Here is a 25,462-nt window from a genome sequence, read left to right on the forward strand (position 1 = left end):
AGGCCCTTTCGGAGTAGAACCTCATTTTAAGATATTTCATACATTTCTCCATTGCTGCCAGATTTCAGCTGAGCCCCAAAGCACCAAAACACCATGAAAAAGGCTATTTTTGCATTATTTCCAGCCAAGCTGGAACAAGAGCTTATAAGAAACCTTATGAGAGAACAAGTTCTCAGGAGATATCTAGCTACATTTTTCTACCAAAGAGCACTGGGTAAGTGTCTAAACTTTTAATCTTTTCCCAAAGGAATAAACCAAATTAGGTGGAGCCCTTCTCTCACCTTGAATCTGTCCACTCTGACACTGTCACATGTATACACAGAGACTGCCCTTGCAAATGAGGCCTAACGTGCACAATTACCCGATTACATGTGCAAAGGTTGGTGCAGTATAGTGGGGTTGTGTGCACCCTTTTTGCAGGTGCAGTTTAGGCCAGCGGAGTTTAGCTTGTCTCCTTATGAGGCAATTTATATCCCATGCATGTTTCCAGGCAGTGGAGGGCAGAATGGCTACAGGTTGTGAAAAGCCTTTTTATCCATCCATCATTTCCAAGGCAGCAGAAAAACTGATCTTCTTTGCCAAATGTTAGCCTCCGGAGCTTGGATGTTTCTTTCCCCTCCACTGCTGAGTTACTGTAGGGCTGCCACTCTGGGAGCATTCAGGGTTACATACGCTGCCTCCGCAGTCACCTGGCAGAGCTACAACCTTGCAAGAGGGCCAAAATTCAAGAAGTACATGAATAAAAATCCCTGTTTAAAAATTCCCTGGGCTCGTAGGAAGACCGTGGCATTGCAAAAGATGGATGGGGGGAGCAGGGCTGCTTAGTGCATCCCAAAGCACACTACGGCAAGAGAGTTAATGAGGGGAAAGGGGACACAAGGGGATAACAGGCAACAACGGACAGGAAATACATACAGATAGTGGGAGGTACTGTGTACTGCTGGATAAAGAGCTAAAGGTACATGTCTATCATAGTGGCTCCTCCATTCTATAAATGAAACAGGGATAGAGCCATCGCAAGAAAGAGGAGGAGGAGGAGGAGAAAAGAGGCAGGTGGATGGTCAGATGAGGGGGGAAAGAAAGAGATACAGAGTGGTGGTGGAAGGATTGGTGGGAGGGGGAGAGAGAGAGAACATTGTTGCATAGTTAAGGTTCAGCTAAATGGGAAGACTAGTGATTAGCACTGCCGCGCCAAAGCAATGACCTTGATTTGTCGTCTCCTTTTCTGAGTGTAAGGACAAGTCTGTCTAATGATAACCGAGATCATACCAAGTAAATACTGATCCACTGGCGTATCATGCTAACCTCCCTCTGCACATATATGCCTTTGCAGAAGAGAGGCATTGAAATGCTCCACTGACTGAGAAACTTGATTGGGTTTTAAATATGAGATGTCTCAGCATCGCCAGCTCACAATTCGATTGAGTCTCATGCCAGCTCACATTTTTCTTACGTGACATCTCCAGCTCCTGGACGCACGTGCTTATGTGATGATCTCTGGTTACTTTTTTTTTTTAATGAAAGTTTTCTAGTCCTTCTGGTTGCGGAGAAAAGCTTGTCAAAAGCTTGTCTCTGGTCAAAAGCTCAAAAACCAGAAGGCAAAGCAAAACCCCCTCAAATGTTACTTTTTAACCAATCTCATGAATTTGGGGGGTCTGTGTGACAGGCGGACTAAATCGGAGGTCCCCTGCTTAAGGCCTGGCAGTCCTTCCACAACCTGCCACAGAAAAGGGGAATGGAGAAGTCCTCCAAGCTGCCTAGAGCAGCTGTGGAGGAAGCAGCCAATCAGGGTTCAGCAAGCTAGTATAAGAAGAGCTGCGGGGTCAGTGTAAGATCTGTACCTTGCTAGAGCTGGAGGAGTGTGGATGGTGCTCTGGGCTGTGATGCCATCAGGACAAGGTCCTGAAGTAAAGGCGAAGAATGAACTGGAACTGTGGGGAAATGGCCCCAGGAATTGTAGCAGTGATGTAGTTTATTTAAAGGGACATGGCAGATGGCTACTTTCTATAGGTTCCCCCCACCCCCACTGGGAAAGTGGCCTGGACATTGGTGAACCCCAGAAGGGGAACTGAACCGTAGTGGTGCAGCTGGAGAGCTGCAGCCAGAAAGGAGCTGAGAGGGTGAAGACATTGCCTCCAGGGAGGGAGCCCTGAGGCACCGCTCTATAAGGGAGCAAGGAAAAACTGAGAGAGATTTTACAGAGGGCACCGAGAGAGGCCCCTGTTGGACTTGTACCCAGAGGGGGTTTACTTTGTTTTTATATCACATAACTATCTGAGACTCGGCCGGAGGGCTGAGTCACCGAAAACCCATCACAAACTGAGAGAGAGAGTGCAGGCGCACACACTCAGGGGGTGCTCCTGGGAGGTGAGTGCACTCTATTCCAGTCTGATTCATGATTTTTGAACGGTTGGGGTTGGCAATATTGAGTTTCTGCAGTGGGACCTGCAATGGAATACTCTATCATTGCCAGCTGGGAGTGGGCAAGCAGCTGGGAGAGGCAGGCTTGGCAATAAGGAAATTGGCATTTATGATGCCCCTTTCTTCCAGTGTGGAAAGTCCCTCTTCAGTTAGGTATCACAAATCCAGAAATGGTCCAGAACAAAGCAGATCTAAGTGGAGTGGCCTGTGCTTCTGATTGCCTGGGGTCAGTCACTTTCCAATAGACCTGGGTTCATCTTAGGAGTTGCCAGCTGTCCCTAAATTGAGGGGCTGGGACTAATTCTAATGGCCTGCATGCAGAACAGTTAGGAGCCTGTGTTCACTTTAGGCAGCATCATGACAGGAGGATGTTGCGTTGTTTGGTTCAGTTGCATCACACGATGATACAACATTGGTTACTCATTAATATGGGGTTGCCCATGTTGTAATGCAATGTCACAGTTTTTCTACATGACTCTAGAACGTCCCATGGGATACACACTACTTGCTGTGAGTCCTACCTTCAGCCCCCCAGGGAGGGTCAGACTGGGGTGACCCTCCCTGAGTGCTTTTCTCCCATCCAGGAGAAGGTCAATAATTCAGTCTCCGGCGTTTAGGAATGTTCCTGAGAGGGAAATAATGTGAGCTAAGCACAAAATGATCTTTGTAAATGCCAATCCAGATGTATAATAAGAATGTGGAATTCATGCCTAGAGATGGTTCTTTACAGACCAAGGCTGAGGGAGTGTAGCACCCCCCATGGGGGAGAAGAGGAATGACTTAGTTGTATTAAGTCAGTGGTCTTCAGCCTTTTTATGCATAAGATCACTTTTTGAATTTAAGTGCAATCCATGATCTGTCCCGCCCCTTCCCTGGGGCCCCGCCCTGCACATGCTATCTCCCCTCCCTCCGTCGCTTGCTCTTCGCCAGCCTCACTCACTTTCACCATGCTGCGGGAGGGGATGCAGGCTCTGGGCTGGGGTCTAGGGGTTTGGAGTGTCTGTGTGTTGGGGGGGTTCTGGGCTGAGCCTGGGACAGGGGGTTGAGGTGCAAGAGAGGGTGAGGGGTGCAAGCTCTGGGAGCAGGTTCAGGTGCAGGAGGGAGTATGGGGTGCTGGCTCTGGGAGGGGGCTAGGGATTGGGGTACGGGCTCCCACCGAGCGCCACTTACCTTGGGTGGCTCCCGGTCAACGGCACAGCAAGGCTAAGGCAGGCTCCCTGCCTGCCCCGGCTCCACCCCGCTCTCAGAAGCAGCCAGCGTGCCCCTGCGGCCCCTAGGGGGGGCCGGGGTGTGGCTCTGTGTGCTGCCCTTCCCTGCAGGCACCACCCTCGCAGCTCTGATTGGCCGCACTTCCCCATTCCTGGCCAATGGGAGTGGTGGGAGCGGTGCTTGCAGGCAGGAGCAGTGTACGGAGACCTCTGCCCACCTCCCAGGGGCTGCAGGAACGTCGGCGCAGGGCCAGGGCAGGCAGGGAGCCTGCCTTAGCCCCACTGCGCCGCCAGATTTCTAGCAGCCGGAGAGCACGATCGACTGTCAGAGGCTCCAGGATCAACCAGTCAATCGCGATCTACCAGTTGGTGACCACTGTATTAAGTGGAAAGGAGATTGTTCAAAGAGGCTGCTAGACACAGACTCTAATTCTCCCTGGCTCTCTAGCTCCCAGACTTACTACACTACCACATAGAATACCCTTAGCTGTCTTCCTCACAATTTTCTATAGCAACCATCATCATTGTCCTGGCTTGGACTGCGGAACAGCTGACTGAAAAAGTCACACTGGCAGCAGGGGCCAGGATGGAGAGGGAAGCTTGTACTGCCTCCACTCACACTGAGAGAGACAAGGCGGGTGAGGTAATACCTTTTATTGGACCAACTTCTGTTGGTGGGAATGACACACTTTTCAGCTTCACAGAGCTCTTCTTCAGGTCTGGGGAAGGTAACCAGAATGTCCAAGCTATATACAAGGTGGGTCAGATTGCTTAGTGTAAGGGGCTCACACATGTTGTAGGAGAGGACTTAAAATGAAATGGACAATGAACACCTCTGCAGTCTAAGACAATGGAGGGTTACTAGACAGCAGGGTGTGTTACAAGTTGTTGTAATGGGTCATAAAACCAGTGTCTCTGTTAAGTGCATGGTTTTTAGAGTCCAGCTGAGTTAGGAATGTAAGTTCCTAGACTTCTCTTTTGAAGGAGTTGAGCAGGTTTCCTTTGACGACAAGGAATTCTCCACTCCCACTGTCCTCCTCCAGATGCTTTAACTGAAGTTTCCTGTACTGCAGTGTCTGTGGCAGGGCCAGGACATTACAGGGGAGATTTCAGTCTCTTTGGTAGTAGCAAACGCGCAAAAGGAGCATATTGCAGTACCCTCAGTGCTGCCTACTCTTTGGATTGTCAGCTGGGCACCGTTCTCTACCTCCAAACTCATGGTAATAAAATAAAATGAATGTGCTTCCAAATATTTTTTTTAAATGGAGGGAGCCTTGCTGTACAGTGACTGGAATGCCCTTCAGGCTTGCTCACTCTATCTGCATAGGGGCCTCTCCTCCCAGCACCCCAGGGCAAAGGCATGTTCTGCACCAAGAGGTGAAAGCTGCTGCAGCAGACTATAGGGAGTGCAACTCTGGATTGTCACAGAGGGCAGATCTTGGGAATGCTGGGGGCTGGGCATGTGATCTGGCTTTGGGAATGGGAGGTGGGGAGGTGGCAAGAGTGTGAGTCTTTAATTTTTTTTAAATGCTTTTTAAAAAGGGGAAAATACATTTGGCAAGATATTCACCTAACAAGGCTCTTGGGTGACATTTAGACACATTTGTGCAAGTTAAAAAAGGATCTGGCACCTTGCCACTTCACTAAGCAGGCGTAGAAGAGCAAACAAAAATAAAAGAGGATTGCTTGATACGGAGCTTTGTTTTGTTCACATCAAATGTTTTGCCCACTGATATTGGCTGAGCACTATCACAGCCAGTAAAGGGCCTTGACAGGAGTCATCCTCCTCATTTCTAAGGAGGAAAGATAATGGTTACCCCAGCCTCTGATCACTTTCACTAGGCACATTTAATCTGAGATAAGATAGGAGCATCTTCTGTCTACTACAGGCCTGAGAGCATGGCCAGCAGACCTAAGAGAGTAATTACGCTGAAAGATTTGTTGATCATTTCCCAGAGACACAGAGGGGAGAAGAATCTTTGTGTCACTGACTCGTCCCTGCTCTGAGTTCAGCTTGTGCAGTTTGACTGTGGTGGCCCCCACTTCTGCCACCACCTTTATATCCCATCAGAAACAGCCTTGACAAGCATTTATTACTGGGTTTGACAACTAAGCTTTCTCCCTTTGCAAGGGAAAATCTGAGATGTGCTTGGTGGGAAGCTGGTGATCTTCACTTTGCTCTGAAGCATCTTGTTCCCCTGGCTGTAGAGATGTGGGAGTGACTGTGCATTTGTATGTATGATGCATATATGTTCTCCTTGGCACACATGAGCACCTTTGTAGATGTCTAGGCATCTGTGAGTATGCCTGTAATTATGTGGTTAAACGTGTGTGTGGATGCATGTACTTGTCCACACTCTGGGTGTGGATGCATTTATGTACATGCTCATGGGGATGTATGTGGGTCTGTGCATGTTTACAACTTTGTGTCCATGTATATGTGTGTGCCTGCAGGTGTATTTGAACTCCTGTGTATAAACTGTGAACTACTGTGGGTGGGTGGCTGAGTGTGTACACATCTTATCTATGTGCCTCACCTGAATATATATGAGTGCAAACTGGGTGTGCATGATGGTGTACTCATGTTTATAGAGGCCCATTGAGACTGCAAAAGCACTGCAACTTAGATATAATAAATGCCTTGTGTACTCTATGGCAAACTGGACCTACATTCTGTGGAAGGCCCCAAGATCTGAGGTATTCTGGTGACATTCAGGAAATTCTGGGGCAGCTTCAGGTAGTGTTAAAAAGTGGAGGTGTCTATGCGATCGAAGACCAATATGAATATTATAATGAGCACAGCCTTCCTTGCGTTTGTGGTGATGGTAAATTGAATATATTTACCTCAGTTTTACATTGTCCCCACATTTTCAGTTTTTAGCATGCCAGAGATTCTGCACAGGCAGCGAGTAACGACACCCTAGGAGTGGTCAGTGGGGGAAACTGGAAGGGCCAGTTGGCACCTGGGGAATGGGGAGAGATAGTTTGGCATTGCAGATGAAGCAGCTGAGCTGGATTATTCTACTAAAATGATCATCAGGGAAATAGTTAACCAAGCTGGTGTTGAAATTGCCATCTTTAAGCTTCACTCACCGATTCATTATTTGTATTGCCACAGTGCCTAGGAGCCCCAGGCAGAGACCAGGACCACAGTGTGCTAGGGACTGTACAAACACAGAAGAACCAATATGGAAGTTCATCCCTCTCAGACCTATGGTTTCAGAATTCCTGCAGACCCAAGACATCACTACATTGGTTTATACTTGGCTCGGGGTTTGTGCCCATTTAGTCCTAAACTCTCTTTTTTGAGACTACCTAAAATTAAATGGGGTACGTACTTTGAATTCCCTCCTTGCCACTAGCCCCACTTACTGAGTACCCAGTACCTCCTACAGCTTCACTCTGGGGTCAGTAATGACTAGTGTCCCCTTCTGAGTCATGAGCACCCACTGCCAGCATCACAACATCCCCTAGCACAGGGGTGGGCCACGGGCTGGATCTGGCCCATCAGGGCTTTGGATCTGGCCCGTGGGATTGCCCCCTTGGTGCCGCAGGCCCCGCACCGCTCTCAGAAGCGGCCGGCACCATGTCCCTGGGGCCGGGGCGGATGGAGCAGAGGGCTCCGTGCATGGCCCTTGCCTCCAGACACCACCCCCCGCAGCTCCCATTGGCCGGGAATGGGGAACCGAGGCCAATGGGAGCTTCGGGGGAGGTATCTGGAGGCGTGGCAAGGGCAGTGTGCGGAGCCCTGTGCTGCCCCCTCCCCCAGGGGCCATGCAGGGACTTGGTTCCAGCCACTTCCTGGAGTGGCACAGCGTGCCGTGCGGCCAGGGCAGGCATGCACGGAGCCTGCCCTGGCCCCGGTGTGCACCGCTGCCACCCCAGAGCCTGAACTCCTCCTGCACCCTGCCCCCCAACTCTCTGCCTGTACCTTGCACCCCTCCTGCCCCCCAATCCCTGCCCGAGTCCCGTGCTGCACCCTGTCCCCCTCCTGAACCCCTGCCCTGAGCCCCCATTGCACCCTGCACCCCATCCTCCTATCCTGAGCCCCCTCTTGCAGTCCGCACCCTTCCTGCACCCCTGCCCTGAGCCCCCTCATACACCCTGCACCCCTCGTCTGCCCCAATCCCTTGCCCTGAGCCTGTTCCTACACACCGCACCCCCTCCCACACCCCACACTCTCTCCCGCACCCCAACCACCTGCCCTGGACCTGCAAACAATTTCTCCACCCAGATGTGGCCCTCGGCCCAAAAAGTTTGCCCACCCCTGCCCTAGCACTATGCTAGGACAATAAGGTTAGCACTGACTCCGAAAAGAGCGTGCTCCCTACAGAAACTTGTTACTCCACATCCTAGGGAGTGGCTGCAGAAACAACTGCTAGGCCAGGTGCATCTAATTTTTACTTTTAAAGCAGCTGGGCAAAAGGTCAGCAGTGTTTCAGCATCCTCTTCTGCTGGAAGGGAAGGCAGGTGGCTTTCTCTGAACATGCCACAATTGAATTAGAGAGACCCATTAATAATGGTGAGTCAACTTAACTTAATTCTCTCAACCTGCTAACGGGAACCCTTTGGAAGGGATAGGAGGAGAATGACAGGGTGCCTGGCATCAACTGAAAGTGAAAAATAGTTCAGTCCATGTGTTTCTAGCACCGGTAGTTTAATCTAATCTATTCAGGTTCTACTATGGTGCCCATCACTGTGCTAGGAGTTAGTTTTCAGTTATATGGGCCATTTGAGACACAGACATACTAGCTGCATTTCCTCACTGCATAAATTGTGCATTAAATAAAGTATCTGTATACCCCTTTAAATTGTTATGTGATCTGTACAAAACACAAACAAAAATCCTGCATTCAAAGATCATTAAGTTGCCAAGTCAAGTACACAAAAGATAAGAAATGACAGAATTAAGCTGTCAGTGCAAACTTAATTCTGGCCTCTTGTGTGTATGCGTTGTGAGACAGTCGTTAATCACATGCTATTTTGGATCCTGCCTCATTCACTGTACAGCATGGATAGTGCTCAGGGCTGTGTAACGAATGACGCTGTTGTCTGTAGGACTCCTGTCTTATTTGCTATAGAAGATAGGTGTGTAGTGAATGAGGCAGGGGACCGAGAAAATATGGTCTTGTGTTAAGGAGGCTGAATGCCATGCAAGATAACTGGATTCTATCCTTGGCTCTACTTGTTTTTCCAAAAACCAGTCAAAATTATAATGCTGTTAGACAATAGAGATGTAAGGGGTGGTACACTCCCCCTTGTGTGCGTTTATTCTCTTAAGAAGGATGGTTTTGGAAGCCAATCCACTTATGTAGCTGAGGATGGACTCCTGAAACTCTGCTGGGAGGGGAAAGAAGGGGAGACCGAAGATATTTTGAAAAGAATTGGTGCTAAATTCCCTCCTGGCCTTCATTCATGCTGAGAAATGTGTAAGAAGCAGATAGTTCCTCCAGATGTCTGCTATTTAGAAAAACACACCAGCAGGTCTGTGGACAGCAAATGACTGACTCTTAGGCAGGGTGCTCCTACTTGGCAAGGAAAGAAAGGAGAGTGAGTGGGTGGGTGAGCCTATACGTGTGTGTGGGAGTAGGATGAGAAGGGCAATTATAAAAATGGAAGATAGGAAAGGAGAAAAATGGATGGAGGTAAAAATACCTATTAAATGCCATCCTAGCCCATATGACCAGTACAGGATTGTTCCCTACAGGAGAGTCTCCAGCACTTTGTCTAGCTGAGAGTCTAGTTTAAACTCAATCACCATTTCTGTTACTATGACTTACATTGCAGTAGTGATGCCTAAAATGTGCTAGGTGAGTTACAAACCCATAGGATGAGAATGGTACATTCCTATAAGTAACGTTCTTAAGCAAATCTTCCAACTGTGGAGCAGCATTGTAATCATGGTGCTTTGATTCAGAAGTAAGGAGGAAAAGGGCTGGATTTTTCACAAGGGCTCGACACCCAAAGGCAGGGCCAGATTTTCAAAGTAATTCTACTCCCATTTTGAAAATCGTTCCCCAGTTGTGGGTGTTGAACACTTGAAAATCTGGCGCTGGGCTCTTGAAGATCTGACCTCTTATTTCCTAAATGATGGCGCTCCCATCTCTTTCCCATGAGAAACTTTTCCACCAACAGCATTGGGAAATCTGTCCTGATAGGTTAAATTTTCCTTTTGCTCAGTTTCAATTTGTTACAGCTAGTTAATAATAGCTAAATCAATAGTGATGGTGATTAGTACTGTATAAATGCAATTACTGATAGTGGCCACAGAATCCTCCAAGTTCCAAATGAAAATGACCTACTGGATCTCATCTAGTGCAAGATTGTTTCATACAGTCTATTCTCTTGTGCTTTGTCCAGTTTTAAATCATCCAAGCAATGGGACTTCCAGGACTTACACTTGTTCCCTATATAATTAAGAAATATTTCCTCACACTCCTTCTGAATTGTCCTTTTGCTTAATTTCGTCATGCTAATTTGACCCACCCAAAACCATTTTCTCCTTCTTGTTTGTGCCATTCCAATAATTAATCAATTGCTTGATTGTACTACCAAAGCAATTTTTATGGAGATATTGGAGGGGGAAGTGATCTTTCTCTGTTTATTTGAGCATAAGCTTTCGTGAGCTACAGCTCACTTCCGATGAAGTGAGCTGTAGCTCACGAAAGCTTATGCTCAAATAAATTGGTTAGTCTCTAAGGTGCCACAAGTACTCCTTTTCTTTTTGCGAATACAGACTAACACAGCTGTTACTCTGAAACCTTTCTCTGTTTGTATTTCAGCCCATTTAGCTTTTGTTGCCAGAACTAGAAGAATTCCTTTTTGCAATGGACAATGATGCCTGATCAACCATAGCGGCACTGGGCACCTCTCCTCTGAAGGACAGATCTAAGGCAGTGGGGTGTTTGTTTTTCAAGTTATAGTGATTTGGTCTGTTACTGCAGAAAACTACAAACTTTTTTTTCTAAAGGTTTCCTTATGTACTACAGTATTCTACAGTGTCTGGTCAAAACACTATTCTGCAGTTGGGTGTTACTGTAGAACGTGGGAGCATTTTTTTAGTACAGCCAGGAGTATCAGATGGAGTCCTCTTTATCAATAAGCCCCTGATACTTCAATGTGGGGGCTGGTAGCTGGTAAGGAGCATCTCTGCACTGAGGAAAATTGTTATACAGCCCACGTGTCTGTCTGTTTAACCTATTTTAGGGTTTTCTATAGCTAGCGTTGCCATAAGCTCTGTCTGTGCAGGAGGAGAGCAGAATGTGGAGGTGGAGAGGGCAAATAAGTGGAGAACAGTGGGTCATTGTGAAGGCTGCTCCCCTCTCACTCCTGCCTCATAGCACTAACTGCATTTCTGCCCCCATCCAGCAGGAGACACTGATGGATTGGGCCTGGTCTTCCTGAGTGCTCACCTTTAGGGGCTGGTGAGAGTGTGAAAAAGAGACAAGGGGGGAGGGTGACATCCAATTAAAAATATGCACAGGCCTTCTTATAACAAAGAGAAGAGGAAAGGGGATGACCCCAGGTGCACAGGGCTTTTGTGTGACTGATCAAAGTTCAAAAGCAATGGAATGACAGTTGATACTTTTCAAGTGAGCTGCCTCTGAGTGTTACACAGGCATTTACTTGGGTGGTTCCCCACTCCCCCTTCTTCTGTGGCAGTCTCTGGTTGACAGAGCTGGAGGACCAGATAAGAGGCAAGAGAAGGAGAAGCCTGTTTGCGTGTGTTCTTGGCTACTTCAAACAGCATCTGTTGCATCCCTAGCACTAGCTTTTCCATTGGCTCTGCAACAAGTAGCCAGGGCTTTTTGTCCTTGCTGTTCAATAAGTAGCACAATTATTGTGGGAACAGTTTATGCCTTATCAGTTGTTAACAGCGTATCAATGAGAGAGGGTGTTGCTCGCTCCCCTTCTTTGTTTCCTCTTCCCACTTTTAACAGGTGCCTAGAGCTTAAAGGTACTGCCTGCTGGACGCTCACGCAAACTCTGGGGTAAGCATTTGCAGCTCCAGTGGGGTTTTGCTGCAGGGTTTTTTCCCCCTACACACACACACACACACACTCCTTTGTGCAGATTTTGTTATGCTCAGATACAGGGGTGGTGGGTAAAGGGAGCATCTAGGATGAGAAAGCAGACACTTTGTTTGCCTCCATGTGACTTGCACGTGCACACACCCTTTGAGGGATGGAGGATTTGATGGGATAGGAAAACTGCTGGAGTCTCTTGGGATCTGAAGCATTAAAGAAGCTTATGTGGACTGGAGCCTGAGTTAGGAGGGTGTGCAGCTGTTCTGGAGGAAAAGGAGTGTTGTTGTTGTTGTTGTTTTTTAAAGTGGTTCATGTTTCTCCCTTCTGTGTGTTCAGTCAGCTTCCCTGCTGGAGACTCAGTGTCCCAGGGAATCCCCTGGTTTGCTGTGAATGAGGCTGCGGTGTGTTCAGGTCTATTTGGTGTTTTTGCATAGGTGTGTTACGTGCCCATTTGAAATCACTGGAAGCTGCAGGATCAGGCTCTACATATTCTAGGGGTACCAGCAGGGAGCAGTTAGTTTTATCCTGTCTTCTCTCTAGTCCTATCTTAACCCTAGAGGGACCAAGCTCTACACTCTGCATCTTCTCCTGAGAGATGCACCTGCAGCTCCAGTGACGACATTGCATGATACCTTCCATGTTACAGATGATAGCTGGAGATCGTTAGCAGGGTGATAATATGGATTCTCTGTAGGTGGGGGGGGGCAGGTTATTTATTTTGTTTGAGAGCTCTGCTAGCTCAATTATGCTATAGACTCCCCTGCATAGTCAATAACATGGTGATAACATGGTTGGGGAGGAGGGGAGTCACTGTCAGCCACACCCAGGGAGAGGCTGATAGAGTTGCACAATGGTGGTTTCATCTGTTGAGTGTCAAGGGGGAGTGAGTGTTGAGTGAGGGGAAGAGGGGTTCTTTACATAGGCATTATCAGCTGTGCCTACGTGTAGGTTTGCCACAGACAATGCAGCATCTGTCCTGTGAGAGTTAAAAGCAGCCCAACGGTGCTCCCTGCTTTCTCCTTTTGTCCTTCCAATCTTTCAGTTTTGGCTGCTCTGACCTTCTTTTCTGTTCATCTTGTGCACACTGACAAGGTATACATCTTAGGAAATTACACCTATCAGCAGCTCCCACATGAACAGCCTGGGCCACAGGAAACGCTTCACTCTTTGTCTGGCTGGCGGTGAGACACTTGTGTCATTGAAGGATTTTTCTCCCCCTCTCCTTTTCTTTTCTTTTCTTTTCTTTTCTTTTCTTTTCTTTTCTTTTCTTTTCTTAGTGTCTGGGGAGGCCACAGCAAACACACATCACCTGGCAGTTATTGCTGTGAGATGAGCAGGTGATTACAGGCAAAAGCCAGGCAAGATGATAGGTGGGAAGAAAGAGGAAAAGCAGAGGGGAGCCTTTGCAGTGTGTCCATTAGGGAGTTCACTTTTCATTAGCACAGAAGCCAATTTAAAGGAGCAAAAGCAACAGCTTTTCCAGCATTTCATTTTTTGCATCAGACAAGGTTTCTTTGAGCTCCAAAGGAAAATAAAAAATCTCCTCTCCACTCTAGTGGATAAAAATTAAAATAATTCCCTGTTTATTGCAATTGACGTTTTAACCATCTTTATTCCCACCACTTGCTAATCCAGGCTTTCAGGCACTGTTTAAGTTTCCGAGTTAAAGCTCATCAGAAATAATTTCCTAGCGTTTTCCTCCCAGGCTAAAAAGTCATGACATTAATTTTAATATATCAGAATTAATGTTTAGCACCTGTGCAAAAGGGGCCAGAATGATGGACTTTGGAGACTGAAGTCCTCTATTGATCCACAAAAGAGATACAGTCTGAGCTGTGGAAGTTACACTGGGGATGAATTTGCCCTAGTCACCATATAGATCATGCAAATTGCAGAGGTTGTCAGGAAGTCTGCTGCTCTGTAGTTTTCTTTATTCTTGACAGTTTTAGCTAAGTCCTAAGTACAGACCACAGTTCTTTCCTCGTGCTCCATTCAAACCTTAGCTTCTGTGCTGAAGGCAAGGGCAATAATTGTTCAATCTCCTAGCTGAATCTACCCCACCACAATCCGATGTAGAGAAGGGGACAGAATGCAGACAAACCATATTCACACTCCCTTGCTTATTCTACCATGTTGCCTGTGTGTGTTGCCGGGGGCGGGGGGGGTTTGTAAATGTTAACCCCACCCAGGGCTGAACCTAAGCAAGGCACTTGTTACCCCATTCTTTCGGGAAATGGATCAATGACATACAGTTTGATTCTATCTGACAGAGGGACTAGATGGAGAGGAAACTCATGGCCTGATTTCTAACCTTTTCCATCACCTTGAGGTCTCACAAATCATATGGCCAGCAGGGCCGGATTTACATTCTAGGCGTAGGGGCTTGGAGCCCCCTGCCCACAGAAGCCAGGAGCTGCAGGGTGCCCCCGCCACCCGCAGCAGCTCGGAGCTCATAACCACCACAGGCACCCTGCCACTTGACTTTTAGGCGTTCCACTGTCCAGCACCTCTCTGCCCACAGATACCCGCACCGTCCCACTGCCCAGGACCCCCCCTCACAACTCCACCACAGCTTTCCAGTCCCAAACAGACTGCCCAGTGCCCCAATACATACAGACTGCACCCCACAACTGCCCCACTGCCAGAGCCCCCCCCCACAAAACTACCCAGAGACCCACTCTCTCAAGTGCTGCCCCCAGGTTGTACTCACCAGCCCCACTGGAATGCGACTCTGTCTGCCGGTCTAAGCGAGGAGTGATCCAGCAGTGCTATGTAGGGCTGTTTCCCACTCAGCTGGCCCTGGCCCTGCCCCCTGCTGGGATCAGGAGCAGCAGAATTTGAATTTTTAGGCGCCCCTAGAATGCCGGTGCCCCTAGGCACGTGTCTAATGGGAAATCTGGCCCTGATGGCCAGTAAGACTTGGCCAAAAAGTCTGGGCTCTGCTCCTCAGACTGGCCCAGCACAAACATGCCTTCCCAAATGGTGCCTTGAATAGGGCTGATTCAGACCAAGAAACAACCAACTTGAACTTTAATGACAGATCAGACCAATTGTCAAACTCAGAATCCATATCTCAGGTTCATAAAAATTGGATTAATTTCTACCCACCTCTGCACTACCTTGTTTCCACCAGGACAGGAAGTGGAAGTAGAGAAATCTCAGGAAAAAATTCCAGTCATGAGAAGGTTGGATACTTAAAGAATTGAACCTCCCTCTGATTCTAACAGTTACCTTTGCACCGCCTATCACACAGTTTTCCATTTACCATGGGCCAGCAGCATGGCTTCAACTCAGGGGTAACCAACCCCCAGAGCTGTGATCAGCTGCTGTTTCCCTCCTCAGGCCTGCTTCCCCTTTCACTTACAAAAACATAACTCCACTGGCTTCCCTGAATTGCTCAATAGTTACCTTGGTATGAGAGTGGAATCATGCCCCAAGTCTCCATACTCATTGCTTGTGGCAGTCTGTGCACCCAGGCAATGATGGTAAGATAATGTTATGCTGATGGGAGATTTTTAGCAGGTATGAATGTAGCTGGCATTCAAAGATGGAATTGGCTGCTTATCCCATTTCTGGGCCTGGGTGTGTTTCTTTCCCCTGAGATGTGGGGAGACAGAGGACAATCCTAAGCATATCTGTAACTCAGTCTTAATGTCTCACTGATGCTAAATTAACATTTTAATGATCTGTCCCCCTTTTGGGGGAGGGGGGGAGGTTGCTTGTTTGTCCTGAAAATAATGGGCCATAAGTTAAACCTTACCCACCCCACTGACCGCATGAGAGTTGCATTTGTGTGAGAATATGTAGAATTTGGCCCAGTAGTGTTCTTCAGTGTAGCATGTGTTCTTGGCGTCAGAGAGGGAGACAGATGTGCAGTTACCCTGTTCCACCAATGATCTTTATAGAATGATGATACGCTGTCCTGTAAAGCAGTGTTTCTAAAACCTTTTTGGGCTCAGGACCCATTTATCAATGTTTATGTCCTGTCATAACCCAGTAAATAGTCTGGGGGTGGAGGCCATGGGGTGGTTTCACTCAGGTCCCCAGGCAGGTTGCCAGATTTTGACTGCATTAATAGCCACAGTCACTTAAATTTAGCCCAATCTGTTTATTGAAACAAAGCTATAATTTATTGAAATAGTTTCAAATAAAGTGGGAGGGGGTGCTTAAGGGGTACCTGCAGCATCACTCTCGAAGTTGGGGCGGGGGGGGTGGGGGCAGTGTCACTCTCCCTGTCATAGTTGCAGGGGAGCTGGAGCAGGCCCAGGATGCAGCACCAGCCCATCAATCAGTGCCTCCCTGCAGGCCTCTCCCCCCTTTCCAGGGCAGGGAGCTGGGGCCTAGTCCTGTCACTCTTCCAGGCAGCGCTCTGAGGTCCCATGGTGGAGCAGGCAGCCTGGCTGAGGTGCTTGGTGGCTCCGCTTACCTTGCAGGCCAGGCCAGTCACCCCACAATGGCAGCTCCTGCAGCTCCTGTGCTGTGGGGCTGGCGGGTGTGGCTCTTGGCTCTGGGTGTTGCAACCTCTAAGGTTGCAGCCCTGCTCAGGTCTGGCACTGTCCTCCTGAGTGGACCACGCCACTCTTTGAAACATTCTGGTGACCCAATTTTGAGTCCCGACCCACAGGTTGAGAAACCCTGCTGTAAAAGGGTATGGTACTGCTCTGCTTCTGGCAGGCTGATGGGGAGGAGAGGAGCTCTGGTGCTGGGTTTTTCCTTTTCTATTTTTTTAAGTCAGTGGAGATTGACACAGCTGTTGTCTTGCTGTACCTGTTCTGTACTTTACTCAAGAACTTCGGTTTCCAAGGCTGTCAATGTGCCTCAGTCCTGAGCTGGAGGGACACTCCTCTAGGGATGACAGGACACTGCAGCTCCTTGGCCTTCTATGACTCTGGCAAGAGGGACAATTTTAATGTGGACACCTGGGCACTAGGATACCCTGGGAACAGCTCATTCCCAATGGGGTGCTGAAGAACCACCATTTGATGAGAACCCTTGGTCACAACCATCCTCAGCTGCATTTGATTCAGGCACCAAGAGGTGAAGGAGTCTCTATCCAGTGCTAAGCTCTCTAAAGCATGCAGCCCCATCCCTACCTTGCTTTGTTCAATCCTTTCTATAAAGATCACAACTAGAAATTATTCTCTTCCCCCCCCTTCATTTTTACAAAATGAAGTGGATTGTTTTGAACCCTGAGAGACTTATTTTGTGTCTGGAGAGAGGTTTTGAGTCCATGTCTATTTTATCTGATTCTCTTATCCCAGTGATAGAGTAATGATCTGGCTAATGTGCATGTCTCACCATTGGCCTCTGCTGGATGGAATCAGAACTGCTCAACCATGTGTCAGAGGCCCAGTACTGCTAAAGGAGAAACCCCATTAGCTTTGACTTATGCGCTAGGAGCGTGTGTTTTGGGTGCTCTCTGTGGTTGTGAGGTTCTGAGTGACCCGTATGTGCACCAAAGTGATTGACAGCCATGATATATTAGAAACTATACAAGTAGGCTAAAGTAAGAGCCTCTCCAGAACTAGATACAAATCAGATCCCTTCTGAGGTTTGAAAAGATGTAATTTTTTTTTCATCATTTTTCATTTTTGCAGCTCTTTGTGGATCTGGTCAGCACAGCAAACTGTCAGAAGGCAAACTATCCCCATGGTGGTTCCAACCATAGGGAGCCTGTCTCCCTGATACATCCATCCCAGTTCTGCAGACACACAAGCATCTGAAATGATGTGTTCTTACCTGACACAAATTAAACTTATAATGACATATGAACCTCATTGGATTGTGACAGAGAGCGATCACCCCCATTTAAAGAATAAACTCATTATACAAAACACATCTCTCATGCACCAAACTCAATGCATCTGGGAAAACTACGAATCTCCTTTGCAAGTAAATCCCTTGGGAACACTGCTGTTAAAACTTCTCCTTGTGGCGATAAACTTAGTCTGATCACCGGAGAGGGGAAAATGCAATTGAAATCTGCCCTCTTCCTGCAATGGTGGTGCTAAATAAATGGGTGGACTGTGAATTACAGGGCAGTAAATACACCCATTGGCACCTAATAAAGCAAGGCAGAGTGACTTATGGTGTCACCAGAACCCACTGATGTATTTATAGCCGCCTTCACAGTTTTGCCCTTTAAAAATAAAATAAAATTAAAATAAAATGTGCAGGTTGTTTCTTCTCCTGTCCTGTTTCCCAAAGGCAACTGATCCACCAGTTTCTAGCCAAATGGAGACAAAGGGGTGGTGGTTTGCACCTCCCTTATTTGGGGGCTGTCAGGCCCAGTGCAGCCCCTGACCCAGGATAGGGCAGTTTTAAGTGATGACCAAACTCTTTGGTGTGTCTTCTGTCTTCTACCCCACCCCCCGCCCATGCTGTATGCCTACTGCTACCTAAGTGTGGGGGACTGCGCTTGGGTGGGATGCGAGACCGCCACAGTGTCTATGCCCTGCCCTCCTCCCCCTGCAGGCTGTGCCAGCTGCAGCCGCCCGGGAGTCGACTGGCACAAATGGAGTAAGGTCATGGGAAGACAGAGAATAGGGTGGTCCAAGAGGGCATTAAATGGGGATTAGCAGCAGGAGGAGTGTGTGTTTTACAGAAAGGGAAGGAAGCCTTTCTATTTTTCTACCCCTTAGTGCAAGCATAGCTGGAGGGGAGGAGAGGGAGAAGAAACTCCCCTGCTGTTTCCCAGAGGTTGTGCCTGTACGTGAGGCTAATGTTAGTACAGTTCTTCAAACTTGTTCTTCTCCCATGGAAGTTAAAAAGAGTTTTGCCATTGGCTTCTGCAGGAACAGGATCAGGCCCTTAGTTTTTAAATCTTCTAAACCTGCCATCACTTGTCATTGAGGGAACTAGTGACCAAGCTTGCAATACGTTCTGTCTCTTTCTGAACACTAGCCACTGAGAGAAAGTGTGGTCATGAAACAGCTGATTTGTACTGTCCTGATCATTGGCAGGGATAGTTATTTTAAAATATATTGTCTGTATTTTAGAAATAAGCTGTTTGGTGATGGGGCTACCTTTTAAAATCTTTTCTGAGAGAATGACTAAATTCCCCACAATCTGACTAGGAGACAAACATTTCAAGATATTGTAATTTGTACTCGATCATACCTTAGAATTGAGTGGGTCAGAACTTTTTGGGAAAAGGACTGGGGGCTAGTGCCTTGAACAGGAGACAGGGCTCATAGGCTCTGTAACAACCTTTGGGAGACAGTGTAGTCTAGTGATTAGAACAGAGCTAAGCCTCAGGACTCTTTGCTTCTTTATTCCCAGTTATTCCACTATCTCATTTAAATTCAATGTGCCTCACTCTGCATATCTTTGAAATGGGATAATACCCACCTCATGGGGATGTAAGGCTAAATTAATTTATTTGTAACTTAATTAATTTGTTAAGCTCTTCAAGTTCCCTGCATGATTGCTAGATAAATGCAAACGCGAATAGTTCTGCTTTCTGGAAAACTTCCTCCAACCCTCAGTGATGAGTTTCTGACTGCTCTAGCCACTGCTTTAGATAGCTTAAACGAGAAAATAAATTACAAATATGCCATATTAAAATAAAAACTCCAGGTGTGAGGTTCCAGTTGCCCATTCTGAAATGATCATAATGTATCAGGAATGGTTATTCCTCTCAACTGTATCTCAGTGAAGTAGCTCTGAGTTCCATCTACAAATGCCTTATGTCTGCACTGTACCAAATCAAAATCGATTTCCAAAAACACTGACTGTGTGATAAATAACTGTGAAATTAGAAGGGTTATTATAAGAGTTGAGTAGGCTTATGGTTTGTTTGTGCACCCTCCCCCCTGACAACAGAATGCAAGTTCTCAGACACGCAGAGGTTCCTTTATTTACAAGCCGGGGTGGTGACTAATAATGATATTGGGAGGCAGTGTGGTTTAGTGGTTAGGGCTCCCAAATGGGAGTCTGGAGACCTTGGTTCTATATCTAGGTCTGCCCCAGATGCACTGAATGACCTTGTGCAAATCTCTTCACCTGTCTGTGTCTCCGCTTCTCCGTGTTAAATGGAGATATTTGTAATGCAAATTGATATGCAGTTTAAGCTCTGAGTGAAGAGTGCTGTAAGTACTGAATAGAATTCTTATTTATGAAAGGCAGAATCTGACCATTTGGCTAAGGTTCTGGCTCCCTGAGGGTTCAGTGCAAACACACTGGTTTGGACGCAGCCCACTGTTGCAGAAACATAACAGACACCATTGTATCAAAGCAATGTAGAGGTTTAATGAGCACAGTTATCCCAGCTTGCGACATGGCTCTGGTGCAAGAAGGTAGTTGAAGGCACATAGGCCTTTATCTAGCAAAGAATATCCAAAAGCTAGGACGGTACTTCAGTTAATAAAGGGCGTCGTTATATGTGCTTATGTACTGTGCTTAAAGCTGCTGGGGGGAGAGCCTTCTGCTCTGCATCTGCAGTAGATTGCATCTGTACAGTCCGTCCATTCTTCCGACTAATTTCAAATCACAGCAGAAAACCTATTTCCCCACACAACAGCCTGCCCCTGGCAATTTCACTCTTCCCCCTCCGCTACTGTTGCGAACTCTCTAGATCTCTTCAAAGCAGTGTTATGCCGCGTTGTTGCTTCCTATAGCGTTCCTACAAAGTTAGACTGCATGGCCCGCACGCCGAAGAGTCCCTCTCTGCCCAGTCACTGGTGCATCATTCCTGAGCTGTGCAGACCGTCGGTGGGATCCGATTGAGGAAGAGCCGATGTAAACCTCCTCCCTGTGTCACAGATGGCCACCGCATTTGGCAGTGTCTCTCCCCTCCCCTGTTCTTTTCTCTCCCTTTCCCCCTCCCCTTCGCTGCTGGCACATTGTAGCTGTCAAACAAACGGGGGCAGAGAGGGGAGACAGTTTCTCTCCTTTTGATCGGAAGGCTGGGTATCCAGACCACAGGCCAGGCTGACGAATCTTGCCGGCTCCCACTCTCCGTATTGGAGTTTCAGAGAAAAGGCTTTTCCCCTCCTGTCCTCCTGCTTTGCTCTCAGCTCTTTCCCCTGTGTTAGGAAGATGCCTCGTCTCTTCCTTCCTCCTCGCAGTGACTGGGGATACAAACCCTGTAATTCTATTCCAGAGTCATTCGCAAAGGGATGAGATGGGATTGGAATGTGCCCAGTTGCCCGGCGGGGGCTCGGGAATGTCCCATCATCTCGCCCCTGTGTATCTATAGACTAGGCGAAGTGTCCACCCTGATTTCACCTCAGGAGGACGGAAACACACACACACACACACTCTCTCAGGTTTGCTAAGTACTTGACTCTCCCACTGGCTTCAGTTGGAGTTGTAGGTGCTCAGCATGTCTGAAAATCAGGCTCCCAACTCCGTTTGTGTGGTTCGACTCTTCGTTGCCACCATTTATACTGAAGCGCCGCGAATGCTGGAGGCTGGGGACAGGTGCATTCTCAGTTAGACAGACAGATGAGAGGATGTGCTTGGATACTCCTTTCAAGAACCATCCCTTTAAACTTGGAGGTTCTGAGGCGGAAAAGTCTGGGTCAGTATCAGCAATTGATTTTCTTCCTATGCCTGCATGGGGATTGGCTCTTGGCTTTGGTTTCATGACTTTTGTCTCTTTTTGATTGATTTTTATTGCGTATTTGTTTGCAATAATAAATGGACTTCAGGGGACAATCCTGCATTGGCCCTAGTGAGGCTAATTGTGACTTACATTATGATTTCAGTATAAGGAAAATAGCCGGTCAGGAAGCATCATTAGCCAGAGTAGATTCCAGGAAGAGAGAGAGAGAGGGAGGGGACGTGCGTGAGTGAGAGAAAGATGTATGTGAATGGAGGGGGTGGGACGCCAGCCCCCTATTCCAGCCCCTCCTTTCTCAGGAGCCAGCCATTGCCTCTGCAGAGTGTTTGGGCTTCACTGATTCGCTCTCCTGAGTGAGTCTATTTGCGTGCGGCTCGCCCATTTGTGAATTTGGCTCCCTAAGTCCTCTCTTCACTTCACCTGGGCTTCCTGGTCGCCTTCACTTAGTGAGCTGCCCCCTGAGCATCCTGCTCCACCTAAGGCTCTCTGTGCCTCTCCTGTGGATTCTGGACTTCTTTCCTCTTCCCCTGCTCTTTTCCTCCTCTCTCTCTCTCTCTCTCTCTCTCTCTCACTGAGTTCCCTGCCGCCTGGATCCAGAGGAAGGAGGATAACCATCCAGATTTGTGTGTGTCCGCCTAGCAATTCTGCATTGCAACACTTGCTAGTGGAGAAGCAACAGAACCCCCTTTTAATTGGGGTAAAAATCAAAAACCTTCCTGGGGTCTCTAGCTATTTTTTCTTTTGCCCTTCTCCTGTTAAGTGAGAGGCAAGGATCACAGACAGGGAAAGTCATCTATGATCCTGGAGGAACCTGACAAGCGAGAGATCCAGGATCCTTCTTCCTGACATGTGTGCCTTTCCTGGTCCCTCCTGGCGGTTTGGTGCTGCAGCAGGGTTCCTGGCACAGTAGAGCCAGCCCTGGGAAACATCGACCTTTAATTTTTGAGTGTGGTTGTTTGTTAACCTTTCCCCCCGCATTCCCCTCTGCTCCCGTCCTACCACACACACCCTCCCACCTTGGAAGTGACTCTCCCTTCTGCTAGGATGGGCCCCTTGACATCATGAACCGTATTCTGTCTTCCCGGCTGGAATTCAAACTCCCCGTCGGTAGGTGCCCAGTGCATTGACCATGCACCTGAGAATAGACCCCAGCATCTGCCCAGGACGCCACCCCGCCTGGACCCTGTGGATGTGCTCCCTCTTTTGGGGATGTATCGTCAGCTCGGTTTGGAGTTCCTCTAACGTGGCTTCTTCTGCCTCCTCTTCCTCGTCTGTGTCTCAGGCTCAGCATGAGCATCATTTCCACGGCAGCAAGCACCACTCTGTGCCTATTTCTATCTACCGCTCGCCTGTCTCCCTACGAGGAGGACACGGTGGGTTCTCGCTCTGTTTCCTTCTAACCCTTTTTTGAGAACAGCTGTATGTAGAGGGAGGGGGGGCTTGAGAATAGAATGTGTGACTTTCTCTTGCGGGCGTGTTTTTTTCTCTCCCGTCCTCCCAATACCCTTTTTTACCTCTATCACCCCCCCCCCAAAGCCCCGCTTTTATGAATAACCTCCTTAAAACTACCAACTTCTGCAGGCAGATCAGAGCTGCCCTGTTTTGGGGGGTTTACCCTTGGCTGCCCAGCCGTGAGCCCCACTCCCAGGCTGGGAAGCCGGAGGGACTTACCGCTAGCGGCGTCGGGGCTGTGAGAAAAGTCCCACGTAGCTTGCCAGTCGGCAGTTGGGACTGGGAGTGCAATTGACCCGGCCACTCTTCTTGCGGAGGGGGCTGGGTCCTGGGGGGCCGGAGCCGGCGGCGGTGTGATCAGGCTGCTTTGGGCAGCCTAATGTTTGCCAGCAGATCTTCCTGAAATCCGAGAGCGCTCTGTTCTTGTACTGCGACTCTGCCTCTGTTGATGCTGAAGTGGGAAGCTTGGATCATGACTCTGCATGGGTCTGCATTAGCAGATTCCATTTGCCCTGCTGTAGGTTAGGACATGCTGGTCCCATAGCATCAGTGTGTGTGTGTGTCACACACCCCCTCTCTGCAGGGAAACTGACATTTCGAATCCATGTGTGTTTGGAGGGGAGCTGTGTGTGTGTGTGTGTGTGTATTGGGTGTGTACATAGTCACACATCCTGACGGGAGGGGGGGCAGAGTCCATTTACGTGTACCTATCTGGCCATAGGCTATGTAATCGGGCACCGTCTCCACAAAACGGCAGTTAGTGAAGGTCTGAGGGCTGGACTTGGTATAGCAAGTTCGAAGGGGATGATAGTTTGCCCCGGGCTCCTCTTTAAGAAGGCGGCGCGGTACAGCGTGGGTGATGCCCCGTAGCCCCCATAGCAGAGGGTCTTCTCCGGGGACCTGCCCTAACCCTCTCTGGTGTGTTTAGGACCCGGATTACTGCATGCCCCCTTTCCCCGCTGCACGCTAGCCCTGGGCGCTGGGGAGGTGTCAGAAGCTACAAGGGGGGTGGGGGGGGGGGCGGAGGATGCCAGCTGTGGCTGGCGCTCGCTCGCTGTCTCTCAATGTTATCTGATGAAGTTGTCAAGCAGCTGGGGGCCTGTAAAGGGAAACGGTTGCTCTTGATGCTGGGTCCCTGCTGTGGCTGGTATTGGCTCCCTGAAAACCTGGGGAGAGGCAGTAATAGGAACTGCATGTAAATGCAGCCCGGCAGAGCGAGCGGGGGAGGAGGGAGAACTGAGGCCGGAAAGAAGGGAGAGCAGCGCGGTGAAAAGCGGGGAGGCAGGCTTGCTTGGACAGTCCTTGTGCTCCCTGGCGTGCCGAGCAACACTGAGCCGGTGTAAACCTGCCAGGCAGGGGGGCCTGTGCTGCTCCCGGTTCCCCGCGTTCCCCGGCCGGGGGAGGGATAAACGGGAGTGCGGGAGCAGAGCTGGATTCCTCGGCAGCCGCGCGCTCTGCCCTGTGCTGCTCTCACCGCTCCTCCTCGTTCGCCCGGCCCGGGCGAGTCAAGCCGCTGCTTCCCCGCTCCCACCCCGGCGCACCTTTCCCTCCCCTGCGGCAAGTGCTCAGCGCCCTCTAAACCTGCCCGCCGGTTTGCAGCGAGGATCTGGGCAGGGGTCAGGGAGGCCCAGGCAGCTGAGTGCCTGGCCTTTTGGAAGGAGTTTCTCCAGAGCTGCAGCTGAAAGTTGCAACCCCAGGGCAGGGGGTCAAGGTGTGGATTCCAGACTCTTTAGCATCTTACCTCTACCCAGGCCAAGGCAGCGCTGGCATATCGCTGAAGGCTGGGAAATGACCGGCGCACCAGCACTGTTTCTGTCACTTGCCATCCCCTTGTTCACGGTGTGTTCCCACATTTCCACCCCTTGCCCCACCCAGGCTCTATTTAGATCGTGAGTTCTTCGGGATAGGGACTGTCGACTGTTCTATTTGTACAGTGCCTAGCACAGTGGGGCCCCCTTCTTGGCTGGTCCTTAGGCACTACCATAATAAGCGTGGTTAATAATAATAATTATTATTATTAATAATAAACTCATCTGAAGCTCAGTTCAGTGGATGGGCATGGAGTTCAATAGGTGGCATTGATTGGCTCTGTGTGCAGTGTCTAGATTTGCTTTCCTTCAATTTTGAGGCTGATGATGAGAGGTTTTTTTCAACCTACCCATATCTACAGATTTGGCCATGCACCATCCTGACCTGCAGCACCACTGTGTCTTCAATCCTGAATCCCCACATAATGGCAGCTTAGCCCTGTTATGTACCACCCCCTGCTATTCCCATTCTGGGCTTCCTGCTACAGCTCTCCCAATGCATCTCTGACCTGCAGCACTCCCAGCTATTCTATTCTTGCACCTTGTGTACAGCTCTACCAATGTACCTTCTTCTATCCCAGTCCTGATCCCTACCACAGCTCTGCTGGCGCTCAGTCCTGGCCCATAGCATCCCCTTCTCTTCCAGTCACTGGCTTCCCTTTTCTCCAACCCAGTCTATCCAACAGCTGTAACAGGTACCCTGCCCCTCCTCATCCAGAGCACCCTGTGTCCAGGGGTGCTGGAACAATTTGTATAGTGAGAGCCATTGGGGGTGCTGAGAGCCATTGAACCAAACTGTAAACCCTGTATATGATGGAAACCACTTCAAGCCAGGGCTAGCACCCGTACTTCCAGCACCTCTGTCTGTCCTCTTTGTCCTCTAGCCCTACCTCTTCAGCTGAATGTGTGTCAATTTCTGGGGAGGCAGAGGAGAAGTTTGGTTCATAGACCACATGTGAGTGAGGATTTAACATATGGAGC

General features: G+C 48.8%; 1 protein-coding gene across 6 annotated transcripts in view; it reads left to right on the forward strand.

Moving 5' to 3' along the window:
• Nucleotides 1–25,462, forward strand: part of NRXN3 (neurexin 3) — a 1,403,073-nt gene that overhangs the window by 899,074 nt on the left and 478,537 nt on the right. For 5 of the 6 annotated variants that reach the window (XM_084630167.1, XM_084630168.1, XM_084630170.1 and 2 more), the window contains exon 1: nucleotides 21,665–22,594. The exons of the other annotated variant lie outside the window; for it this stretch is intronic. In XM_084630167.1, the coding sequence (XP_084486293.1) occupies nucleotides 22,351–22,594 (244 nt within the window). In that variant the 5' untranslated portion in view covers nucleotides 21,665–22,350. Of the gene's footprint in view, nucleotides 1–21,664; nucleotides 22,595–25,462 lie in introns of those variants that run through there. 6 annotated transcript variants of the gene reach the window in all.

Source organism: Lepidochelys olivacea (assembly GCF_965140295.1).
Source record: "Lepidochelys olivacea isolate rLepOli2 genome assembly, chromosome: 6".
Lineage (NCBI taxonomy): Eukaryota > Metazoa > Chordata > Testudines > Cheloniidae > Lepidochelys > Lepidochelys olivacea.